Source organism: Ornithorhynchus anatinus, chromosome 4 (genome assembly GCF_004115215.2).
Source record: "Ornithorhynchus anatinus isolate Pmale09 chromosome 4, mOrnAna1.pri.v4, whole genome shotgun sequence".
Taxonomy (NCBI): domain Eukaryota; kingdom Metazoa; phylum Chordata; class Mammalia; order Monotremata; family Ornithorhynchidae; genus Ornithorhynchus; species Ornithorhynchus anatinus.
In genome coordinates this window covers 6064286-6076876 of record NC_041731.1, presented here as the reverse complement: position 1 = coordinate 6076876, position 12591 = coordinate 6064286, and the positions used below count along the sequence as shown (strand labels likewise).

Below are 12591 nucleotides of genomic sequence, written 5' to 3'. Positions count from 1 at the left end.
CCGCTCCCAACCTCCCCACCGGGACTTCGGGGGGCACCTGCAAGAGCTTCTAGTAGGCATAGCTGGGGGAGAGTGAAGTGGACATGGGCCCAAGCCTGTGCCTCTGATGCCCACCTTGCTTTCCTCTCTGCTGGGTTATACAGCGGCTCTATTGGTACAGCAGTCCTGCTGTTAAATGTTCCTCGTGTCTGTAGGGCCTCCCAAGCCCACAAGGGCCCTGCTTAGTGCTCCCTCGACGACCCCATTGCTGGCCCGATGGCCTGGCTCTACCCACCCCACCTGGGCTCTCTATCCCGATGTGCGGGTGGAGAAAGGGGCCTCAGGGGCCTGAAATGTTGTGAATAAGATCGCTGTGAAGGCAGCTGTAGAGATTCCTCAGTAGTTTTGTCCAGAGCACTGTACTGGGTGCTTGGGAGAATTCAGTATTGGGAAAAGACACAGTCCTTGCCCACGAGATTACCATCTAATCTAATGTGAACTAGTGCTCTGCACTGCCCAAAATACTGCTGCTCACCACTGAGTCATGCAGGGGTGCAGTAAGCTTGCTTTTGGGGGAGAGAGTACCAATTTCTCCTGAGGACTGCGCTCCCCAGGCCCACCTTCCCCAGCGGCCTTGCCCGGGAAGGCATTAGCAACCTGGAGCGATAATCCTCTCAGCAAACCACAGCGCCTTTTAACCGCCAGGATCGAAGGAAGCAAAGAGCAGGGATTGTGTCTGTTGTGCTCTCCCAAGCACTTAGTACAGTGCTCTACACATGGTAAACACCCAGTAAATACAATTGATGATTGACTGACCAAAGACTCCTTCCTTGGCTCAAGGTTCTTAGGACTGTGCTCTTGGGCTGAACAGGTAGCTCAGTCCTAGAGGGTCAAGCCATTACCGCTACCCAAAACCCTCGCCAAACTGTCAGGGCAACTTGACTTGGGAAAATTCAAGTAGCTTGGTAGGTCCAATAGGAGATTGGATTTGTTTTCTTTTCAGCCTTTACTATTAAGAACAAAATAATTATGAAAAGGTCAGTTGGCTAATTAGCTAAGGCAGAGGAGTTTGGCCTTTATAAGAATTACCACTGTGTTGCTCGGTCAACCCCGAAAGGACAAAGGGAACCAATTCTTCCCGCCCTTGGGGGCAGTTTGGTGGTCTTATCTGCCCAAAGACCTGGAAAACAATGCCTTTCCCTGGCCCAGCGGGCCCATTCTGAGCATAGCCAAATCCCCATGGTTAGGGGGCCAGATTTCCTCCAGTGATCCGGACATGCTCGACATTCAAGTGAGGAGGCACACTGCCCTTTTGCCCTGACATTCAGAGCACACGTCCTCCTTAGGTTGCTTCCTCACGTTTGGGCATTTAAAAAAAGCAATTAACATTTCATAAATGAGACATTATTCCTTTGCTGTAATCCCAGGCTCGGATGATTTATGGTGATTTTCCCTGACATCGACCCCATCTGAATTTGTTACATCGGGGGCAGTGACCCTAATTTTCAGAACACGTTCTTAGAAATTACCTTCTATTACTTCGGTGTATTTGCAGTCATACATCTCCCTCTTTCACAGGACAATCTCTCTTTGGTGGTGGTGGTGTGTGTGTGTGTGTTACTGGGGGGACTGGTGGCCTAAAGGGCAAGGCCATGGACAGTGGCAGCTGAGAGGCCTAGCGGAAGACCATAGGCCAGGGAGTCAGAGGGCCTGGCTTCTAATCCTGGTTCCGTCACTTTGCTGTGTTACCTTGGGCAGTAGCTTAACTTCTCTGTGCCATTTTTTTCCTCATCTGCAAAATGGGGAATCAATACCTTTTCTCATATTCTGTCTTCAGAAACTTTCTAGAAAAAGCTTCGCATTAACGAGGGGAGCCGACTTCAATATTTTTGGTTCACTTTATTGCTAGCATGTAGATTGCACAGTGTATTCTTACATCTTGTACAGAACTGATCACCATCAATGAAACATAAGACAAATTAATCCTGCTTCCAGATTCTGATCAAGGGGGAGTCTTGTTTCCTCTGAAAATAGGTTAAATTTATCTTGAAACCAAACAGGTGGCAAAAAAAGAGTGGTCTTTAAAAAGACAGCACTGGAGGATGGCGTGACACGGGGTCAACTCTAATGGAAGTCACGGTTCTAGCATGCTACTTTTTGTACTCTAAACATCCAACTTTTCTAGAAGAAACGAAAGATACAAAACAGCGGCGTACAAGAAGATAGAATGGTTTTTGGTTTCTTAATACCTACGGTAAAACAGCCACGCAATCTTCTGGCGGACTTTTCCAAATCCCGGGCTGTCAGGATCCAACATGAGTGCCCCCCGCCACTTTGGCGAGGCCGGCCCTGACAACCGGGGCTTTGTGGAAGTCCACTTTGGCTAAACCAAAGGAGGAAACCCCAAATCAACAGTTTACCAACAGGCTCGCTGGATGGTGCGGTAAACGGTCAGTACAACTCTTCACACAAACGCACACACCCACCCAGCCTCCCCACCATGCCCCACGGCAGGTCGCGCCGGCTTTAACTTTAGCGAGAAACCAGAGTCTAGATTCAGCACAGTTGCATGAGTGCAAATGAGAATACATTCTTCTTAAGACTATATTTCTTTTTTCTTACAAAAGCACACAGTGTTCATCTAGAAAATGACATCCAAGTGGATGAGGACTGCTTTGCCTTTTGCCCCCCTGCCCCCAGTTTAACCTTTTTTTTTTGGGTAAATGTACATAGGCACTGAACTACCCAGTCTTACCTTAAAAGGAAAAGAAAAGGAAAACGGAAGGGACAAAGATAAGGACTGAAGGGTGAGACAGCTTCTGTCTGGCTGCAGCAGTAACAATCACAAAAGAATACGGGGAAAGGCTGTTCCGTCATCCACAGCTGTGATTGCACTGTCAATCTGAAAAGAAGGTCTCGGTTACCTCCCTCTGTGTAAGGGAACATTCCGTTGCTGCTGCAGTGTTGCGTCTCATAGGTTTAAGTGACTGGACTCTCTGGCCTAAGGTGACGCTAACTCTAAAGGCCGCAAAAGGGTTTGCTATACAGATTCCACTCTTACGCTCTTCGAGGGCAGGACTCTGGTGCACCGTATTCTCCCAGGCACTTAGTTCAGTGCTTTGCACACAGCGCTCAATACGTACCACTGATTGATGTTGACACATCTGATGGACAATTCTCCTTTTCCCCCACACTGATGACCGAAATTCAATCTGTTTCGATGTTTGCTATTTCTTTAAATGTAAAAGATTCGGTATTTCATCATTTAAGTTGGTGATGTTCCCACTGTCCCCGGGGAAGTTAAGTCCAGACTGCAGGGTCAGCCCCTCAAGGTATGGAAGAAAACAGTCTTCAAGAACCCTACTTTAGGGAGAGGAATCCTCCGTCACGATGGAATCTTTGGCTGGAGCCCTTGATATCGACAGGGATGCAAACCTATGAAACGCAGCATGCTTATCTTTTACAGCTAAAGGAAGTCTTATTAACTGCAGTGAAAGCCCCCTCCCATGACAGATGCAGGGGAGTGCAATTGTTTTGCTCCAGGGTTTACAGGTGCCACTAAAATAACTTTTGTGGGTGTTGGAGCCATGGGCATTTTGGGAGCAGCGGAGTTTTCCTCAACTCCACGAACAGCGCTAATGGGATGCTACCTCAACTTCTGCAATTATGGACTTCCAGGTGTGCTAGTCATTCATTATCCATTTAAAAATGTCTAACTTCTTTAGTATCTATTCTAAATATAATCTCTGTTTATTCATGAAACCATAGTAAAATACTACTGCAATTTCAAAAGCATGGGTTGTAAACTCTACACCTCGGTGACATGAAAAATATTGCACGGTTCGGTGCTCCACGAGCAGGCTCAAGGCCTCGACCCTCTCAAGCACAACAGTTCTGTCTGCGACAGGAAACACAGTATATACGAGTACCGGAGTTTTGAAAAGCACTGTGGGCCACGCCCTCATAACGACACCTACCACAAAACTATCAGGTTTTTTGCTTTTATGCAATCAGGGCTGTTGTTGATTTTAAAGGAAAGAGATGCACGTCACAGATTGTTCTGCAGCCCTAGAATGCATAGTTAATATTTTTTTCACGGTCACATTGAGTATTCTGTCTAAACCGAGTGGGTTTGTGAAATGATGCCAGACCCATTGTATGTTTTTACATTTCCTCTGAAGACTGAAAACACTAAAAAAATATACAGATTTGAACATTAAGTTTCGGTGGAGAGTTAGAAATGTACAAACCACAAGGGGGGAAACGTCTTCGTAGTCTAACTAGAAATGAAATGGAATAGCTAATCTGACCTTATGTATCTGAAGCTTCAGATTCGCTACAAGAAATGCAGTTTGAAAGATGCCTAATTTGATCGGGCAATCCTGGGCTGGGCTGTAACTTAATTTGGATGCCCAGGAAATCGAATCTGCAAACTCGCGACGGTCTTGCTTTGTGTATTTTAAGCTAAATACTTTATGCGGCAGGCTTCGGAGGACGCTCAATACACACAAAGATCTGGAAACTTCATCTCGTAGACGGGGACGGACTGGTACTGGGCGTGCCCGGAGGTGATAGTCAGGGTTCCAGACGGGCTCGGAGGAGGGCTACGAAAGAAGAAGAGGCCACGCTCGAGGTCACTTTGCAGGTGACAACCCAAAGTCTTTTTAAGCAGGAGACGAGACTCTCACAGTGCTTGAGGAGGCTGGGCCTGGATCCAAGACTTCATCCTCTATGGTCCAACATGTTAATAATAATAATTGTGGCATTTGTTAAGCACTTACTAAGTGCCAAGCACTGGAGTAGACGGAAGGTAATCAGGTTGGACCCAGTCCCACATGGGGTTCACGGTCTTAATCCTCATTTTACAGAAGCAGCGTGGCTCAGTGGAAAGAGCCCGGGCTTGGGAGTCAGAGTTCATGGGTTCGAATCCCGGCTCTGCCACTTGTCAGCTGTGTGACTGTGGGCAAGTCACTTAACTTCTCTGGGCCTCAGTTCCCTCATCTGTAAAATGGGGATCAACTGTGAGTCTCACGTGGGACAACCTGATTCCCCTGTATCTACCCCCAGCGCTTAGAACAGTGCTCTGCACATAGTAAGCGCTTAACAAATACCAACATTATTACAGATGAGGGAACTGAGGCACAGAGAAGTTAAATGACTTTCCCAAGTTCACACACAGTAGACATGTGGTGGAGCTGAGATTAGAACCCACATTCTCTGACTCCCAGGCCTGTGCTCCTTCTACTAGATCATGTTGCTACTGCTGCCTGCTTATGCCCCAGCCCCTATTAACTGAAGGATAAATTCTTTGAAACTCTTCAGTAATATAAATCTGAGGATTTTTTTCCAGGAGAAACTATTTCAGTCATTTTCTACTGTCAAGCCCAGTTAACAGTACTAGATTTTTTTTTTTTCCTCAAGAGAGTTGCTGGCATCACCCTGACCAGCCCTAATGATCCCTCTTTCTAGGTAATCGGCTGCCAGAGGCACTGACACATTTCAACCCTTGAGGAAAAGAAGAGTGATGCCCAGGTGAGTTCTAATCCCAGCTCCACCACCTGCCTGCTGTGGGCCTCAGTTTCCTCATGTGTAAAATAATATCCATTTCCTTTCCTACTTTGACTGAGAGCCCCATAGGAGACAGGAACTGCTTCTGATCTCACTTGTATCTACCTCAGTGCTTAACAAATACCACCTTTTTTAGGATGCTTTTTTCTTTGCGATGAAAACAGGAATGTATCAAGGTACCTCACTAAGAATGACTTTTCCTCCAATTTGAGCCTTTTCTAGTGTCCACTGGCTTGCTGTTCTGACCAAGTTGACATCCACCACTCCCATGCTGTGGCCGCCAGGGCATTATACTTTTTATGGTATTTGTTAAGCGCTTCCGCGGGGGTAGATACAAGATACTCAAACTGACCAAAGTCCTTGTCCTACATGTGGCTCACAGTCTATGTAGAGGGAATAGAATCTAATCCCCACTTTACGGATGAAGAAACAAGCACAGGAGAAGTGACTTGCCCAGGTGGTGGAATCAGGAATAGAATAATGTTGGTATTTGTTAAGCGCTTACTATGTGCAGAGCACTGTTCTAAACGCTGGGGTAGATACAGAGTGATCAGGTTGTCCCACGTGGGGCTCACAGTTTTAATCTCCATTTTCCAGATGAGGTAACTGAGGCACAGAGAAGTTAAGTGACTTGCCCACAGTCACACAGCTGACAAGTGGCAGAGCTGGGATTCGAACCCATGACTTCTGACTCCCAAGCCCATGCTCTTTTCCACTGAGCCATGCTGCTTCTCGTTGTACTGCCATATATGCTGAAGAAAGACCTCCAGAGCCTGCTATGAGATTGGAAGACAATTCTGCACTTGTGGAAGTGCCCCACTCTCACAGCCCTCCCAAATTAATTCTCCTAATAGCCCAGTCATTAACGGATGCCTTTCACACCTGGCTGAAAGCTGCATGGTAACCCCTGAATTGGCTGGGGCAGACTCTCTGAACACAGGCCCAGACCTGCGGGAGACCTTAGGCTTTCCTGGACTTCATGTGCGATGGCATCTGGATCACATAACATCAGTGCTCAGTGAGGGATAGTGGGTTGGGTCTCTCCTGGATGGGACAACAGTAGTTTCCATCACTTTCAATATCCCATGCTCCTAGATCCTTACCGTATGGTGAGTTCCAATATCTGTGCAAGTCTGTCATGAAGCAGGTTTGCCTAAAGGGGAAGAGAATGCAGTTTTGAAAATCGGACCACAGCGAACACCAAAGTCCACAACTACACTTAAAGGAGTGACAGTGGCCTTCTGAAAACAGCCCCGGATCGTGCGCTCCGTGGGAGAAGTGGGTAAGATTCCTAATCCCAGTCAGATGGGATTAAGCGTCTATCTATGCTCGCTTCTTTCTGCAAAGTATTTGACAGTATTTTGACACTCGAAAAATTTGCCAAAAAGGAAGCCCAATCTAACAGGGGCTAAGAAATGAAGACTTGATGATTTGAAAGGTGAAAAGAGATGCAAAAATCTTGTATGGTAAAACTCTGTTGGCTAAGATGGACAGACTCCTGCAAATTCAGATACAGCTTCCCCCAGAAGTGTGAAAGCTGCCTCTTTAGCATGCTTTGTTCCCTTTCTCTAAACCACCGGGTCACTCACTTTGGATTCACACTGGGCTGCAATTTCTTCAAAAGGGGCTTTCTGGAACTTTTCTATCACAAGGCGCCTCTTCTCTTTTTCCTGTTCTTCCAGTCCATTGGTGTCTGGTGGGGACAAGAAAATCAAAATGAAATGCTACCACAGCATAAGAGCAGTGACCCTATGTGGTCAAAGAGGATAGGGAGATCCCATTGTGGAGTCTGTGTTCATTTGAAAAACCCAAACCCCAGGGCCTCCAAAACCCAGAGTTCCTTACTCTTTCTAGAGGTGAGCTGGAGGCTCAAGAGCAAGCTGAGAAGCTTAATGGACTGTGTACCGGAAAGAGAATCGGAAACTTTGATGTCTGCTGCAGGTGCCCAATGGTTCTTCCCTCACCGGGATACCAACTCTTCTAATGAAATGCGGGTTGGGGGGCGGTGCCTTGGGCACCGAATACCTGGAGGAAACACTCCGTATGATAGCAAAGGGTCAGGGCTAGCTGCCCAGGAATTCAATTGATGGTATTTGAGTGCTTACATGTGCAGATCGCTGAACTAAGCACTAGGGAGAGTACACTCCACAGAAAGAGTACTGGCTCAAGCTTTTCCAACTGAGCAGGGGAATTATGTCACTCTTCTTCCCCGACTAGTCTTTCAGGAAGGAAGCCATTTTAGAATTGATGCTTTGTCGCCCAAATGTAGTTTGCTCCCACTCAGGGGATGGATGCTTTCTAAGCTGGATGCCCGAGGAGGAGCAGAAATCTAGAAATCCAAAGAAAAGAGACTTCCAAGATGGGTTTAGATCAATTCATACGTCAAAAAAATCGGGAAAATCAAATCACTTGCCTATCTGCCAGAAACCCATTCAAGTATCTGCTACTCTTCTGTCACCAATCCCCTCTGGGCACTTGAAAATAACCGGAAGAGGTTGAGATATGAACTACTGAGAAGATATGAATTGCGAAAATCTCACCGATTGCTTTCTTCAGTGCTTCAAAGGTGATCTCTTCCGTGCTACTAACCTAAAGAAAAAGCATTGAAAACATACTGAACAGCTGAAGAAGAGACCCTTCCCGCCTCCCCTTAGCAATGTTCTATCACGTTCCTCTCAGTTTTGCTCATAATTATCTGGTTTGGCTTTGGAGAGGACCTTCTTCCCATTGACTGTAGCAATGACCCACTGTTACTTATTATATAGAAACATGTGATTTTTAGAAGAAAAATGTTAAGTAAAAGCACTTCGATGACTGTATTCTCCCAAATTCTTGGGTTCTGGCGGTTAAAGAACAATTGATTGTAATTACTGTACATTTACCGTGTGCAGAACATTGCACTAAGAGCTTGCGAGAGTACAGTTTAACACAGTTGCTAGACAAGTTCCCTGCCCACAACGAGCTAGCAGCACTTGGCTGAACCTTAATCTGTAATAGCACTGGTTTTCTTATTCACTAACAATGACAAAACTTTAATTGCCCCACCTTGCAACTGCACCGTCAAATCTAGCAACATTGTTCTACAGGACCGTTTAAGATCTTCCTCCCCGTATCTCCTTTCAAATGACTTACCGTATCGTCAGCGGTGTTGCCTGGTAAAATATCCACCTGGATGGATACGGTGTCCACGATGCTTTTCCTTCGGGAGAGTCGGTCTTCATCTACGACAAAGATTGTGGAGTTTGCTATTTGCATCTTTTCTCATGGGAACAAATTCAAATCTTTACCTAAGCACCATATTTTAATCTCTAAGCAACTCGCGGAACTGCAGAGGGTGTTCTTCTTGCTCACGCCCACTTTTAAAGGTGAGACTAACCCTGAAACCCTTAATCCTCAGTGCAAGCATATAAAAAGTCCCCAATTTCCCCTCAAGTTACAGTGGCAGTCAGAACAGCCCCTGTGCTTTTGCACCTAAGAGAATGAGAAGATGGCTTGTGTTGTGGGGGCTTGTTGGGAGATGCCAACTTAAGGAAGGGGGGCTGAGGGAGCAAGCGGTCTGAACAGTGCTTGGCCCGCGGTAGACTAGACTTTTGGAGGGCAGGGATCAGAGTTACCAACTGGATGGCACTGTACTCTCCTAAACGTTTAGTACCACGCTCAGCACACAGTAAGCGCTCAGGAATAAAATAAAAAAAAAATTGTGGTATTTAAGCTCTTACTATGTGCAAAGCACTGTTCTAAGCGCTGGGGGATACAAGGTGAACAGGTTGTCCCACGTGGGGCTTACAGTTTTCATCCCCATTTGACAGATGAGGTAACTGAGGCACAGAGAAGTTAAGTGACTTGCCCAAGGTCACAGAGCTGACTAGTGGCAGAGCTGGGATTAGAACCCGTGACCCCTGACTCCCAAGCCTGCGCTCTTTCCACTGAGCCACGCTATACCTCTGTTAGATCGACTGAAGCCGTATTACTATCTTTTTTGATTCCTTCCTGCCATAGAGAAGCAGCATGGCTCAGTGGAAAGAGCCCGGGCTTGGGAGTCGGAGGTCATGGGTTCTAATCCCGGCTCCGCCACTTGCCAGCTGTGTGACTTTGGGCAAGTCACTTAACGTCTCTGTGCCTCCGTTACCTCATCTGGAAAATGGGGATTAAAACTGTGAGCCCCACATGGGACAACCTGATCACCTTGTATCCCCCCAGTGCTTAGAACAGTGCTTTGCACATAGTAAGCGCTTAACAAATACCACTATTATTATTATTAGTATAATCTGAGATTGGGGTGCCCTGCACAGAGAACAAGTCCCTTTTTCTACAACTGTACTTTTTTGTCACCCGCTGGCATCTGCATAAAATGCACACAGACAACAGAAGACAAATTTGACAATGAAACCCACAAAGCCTTTCCCTCGACCCAAGGATGGTGGTTAGGTATTAAGTAATACGTTCTGCCCGAACTAAATGTGCTTTCTGCTGCCTCTACAGCGCACAAGAGCCTGCATCATTGCGTTTGGTAATAATGATCAGGCATTAATTGCTCTGCATTCCAGGCCATTACATAATTCTGCATTTTCAGTTTGTGGTCTCTTTGAGCCCTGGTAGCTTCATCAAGTGGAAATGGAGAATTGGGCACTTAAACTGTAAGGTGAGTGTGATTATTCTGAAGTTAAATCCTCCCCAGGAACATAGGACTGTCCAAGGTAGGATAAATCCATCTTGGCTCTTTATGGGCATTGAACAATTTGGCTAATTCTGTTGTATTATACTCTCCCAGATGCTCTGCACATAATTTGAGTGCTCAATTAATACAATTGACTGATTGGCTTCTCTTATGTACCCTTGAAAAGCACCTCAAACTGAATGAGATGTCCTCCCGAACACTTCTTTTGGGCCTAAAGTACCACAGAATCCTTGCAGATTCTCGTCAGCAACAAGAAAAGCGAATGAGGATGCCTGTATAAATGCTAACTTCAGAAAGCAAAGATGGGCACTAAAATTCTAGTCTCTGAATAGCTTGAATGGTTTTTCAGAGTGAAATATCTAGTGATTCTCAAAGATGTACCATTCTAAAACTCAGGAAAGTGTAAAACAAATATTTTGTCAGAGTAAGAATCATAATTGAAGTATTTGTTGCCCCCATGATGGCAGAGCAAATACATATCTTTTGTGGCAGAGATGATGGCTAGTTGATTAGGGAAATATTTTTGCCTATTGTTAAATTTCTGCCACGATACACTGTAACAGGAGTCATGGATGAACACCTCCTGTGGTTCTATTTCTCAATGGTCGAGTCCTTCTGAACAGAAAAATATCACTCCTCAAAACAGTCAATGCCATGAAGAAGGACCTGAAAGACTAATCCAATGAGCACTCTAGAAATCTGCAGAAGTCTATACTACTGAAAGTGAAAGATCATTATTTTAGGCAGCTGTGTCATCTTCAAAAGTATGAAAAATAAATGAAAAATCTAGCTAGGGAGGAAAAAACGGCAGGGAAACTGAAACAGTAACTACAGCGGAAGTGAAGTTACAGCCAATAGACACACACATACAATTCTTCTGGACCATTTTTTTTTCTAGAGGTTTTCTAGAAGCACACCTCTACTGTGTCTATCTGCCTACAGGATAGCTAGCAGAGGGTAGATACTAGAATTTACCTTTGTGCTTGTGTCTGTGTTTGTGAGGCTTTTTGCCTGAAGGAAACAGAGCTAAATCCAAAATTTGCAAGAATGAAAATAAAATTTAAAGTATATGCCACAAATGTGAAAACAGAGGCAGGAACAAGAAACAAAAATCTATCCATGTCAGAGATATAAAAGCAGCCACTTTGTTACTTTGGAGCAAATACTTCATCCATAATCTGGAACTCCTGAGGAATGGAATAATGTTCACTCTCTTTCTCAGGGGCAAGGACTGTGTCAGACTTGATGATCTTTTATCTACTCCATTTCTTAGCACAGTTCTGTGCACACAGTAAGTGCTTAAAATGACCACAGTCATTATTATTATTCAAAAGTTTATCAAATCCATTGCTCTAACTCCCACCCATTCCTCTAGATTTAACTCAAGATGTCACTATTTTCCCCAACTTTCCCTATTTCTAGAATTCAACATCTGTTGTCACATTGGGCAGATTTGATTTTTTGTTTCAAATAGCATGTATTTGCCTCAAAAGCCAGGTAGTTTTGTAAACAAGTTCACAAATATACATTAAGGCCCGTCATTCTTTTGGAGGAAAACTGAGTATCTGATATCAAGAGCATATGTTTGCAAACTGAACGAAAGCAAGAAAAAGGGATGAACGCAGATCAATATTTGAGATAATAGCTTAGATAGCTTAGCCCACTGGAAAGAGCACAGGCTTGGGAAATAGAGGATGTGGGTTCTAATTCTGGCTCTGCCAGTTGCCTGCTGTGTGACCTTAGGCACATCACTTAACTTCTCTGTGCCTCAATTCCCTCATCTGTAACATGGGGATTCAATATCTGTTCTCCTTCCTACTTAAGATTGTGATCCTCATGTGGGATATGATTATCTTGTACCAACCCCAACACTTAGTACAGTGCTTGGCAAAGAGTAAGCACTTAACAAATACCCCAATTATTATTACTTATGCTCACCTGTGACCTGGGGGACATACGGCACTGATAACTTCTCCACGCTGTACCCACTGCCGCCTAATGACTCCGCAATCTTGTTGGTCAGGAAAAACAACTTTTTTTCATGTTTCTCCAATGATTTTGGAAGCCTGTAGATGAAGGAAATAAACCGCTTATTTCTACTTTCTGAGACATTTTACAATTTGGATAGAACAAGTAAATGGGAGGTAAAGACCTCTGAGGTAGAGAGACTGATGATTATGGCAAATTTTCCAGCTGTTAAGGTAGTCAACAGAAGTTAAATTAGCTGGCTCATTTCAGAGTAGTTTTTAAAATGATGCAAGGTTCCTACAAGACCAGATTTTGATGAATTCACAGTTCTTTCTTAATTTGGGCTAGCTTTGTTTTCTTAATTTTCTTGTTCTCAGGAGATGTTCAATATTACTTCT

The 12591-nt window shown here is 44.8% G+C and overlaps 1 protein-coding gene across 1 annotated transcript in view; it reads right to left on the bottom strand.

Annotated features, from left to right (window-relative positions):
* Positions 1–1858: 1858 nt before the first annotated feature.
* The window catches only part of EFR3A (EFR3 homolog A), a 58071-nt gene continuing 47338 nt past the window's right edge, over positions 1859–12591 (bottom strand). Inside the window, exons 18-23 of the mRNA XM_007661071.2 lie at positions 12164–12291; positions 8680–8768; positions 8088–8136; positions 7137–7240; positions 6651–6700; positions 1859–4583 (exon numbers count right to left, since the gene is read on the bottom strand). Of these exons, the coding sequence (XP_007659261.1) occupies positions 4478–4583; positions 6651–6700; positions 7137–7240; positions 8088–8136; positions 8680–8768; positions 12164–12291 (526 nt within the window). The 3' untranslated portion in view covers positions 1859–4477. The remainder of the gene's footprint in view (positions 4584–6650; positions 6701–7136; positions 7241–8087; positions 8137–8679; positions 8769–12163; positions 12292–12591) is intronic.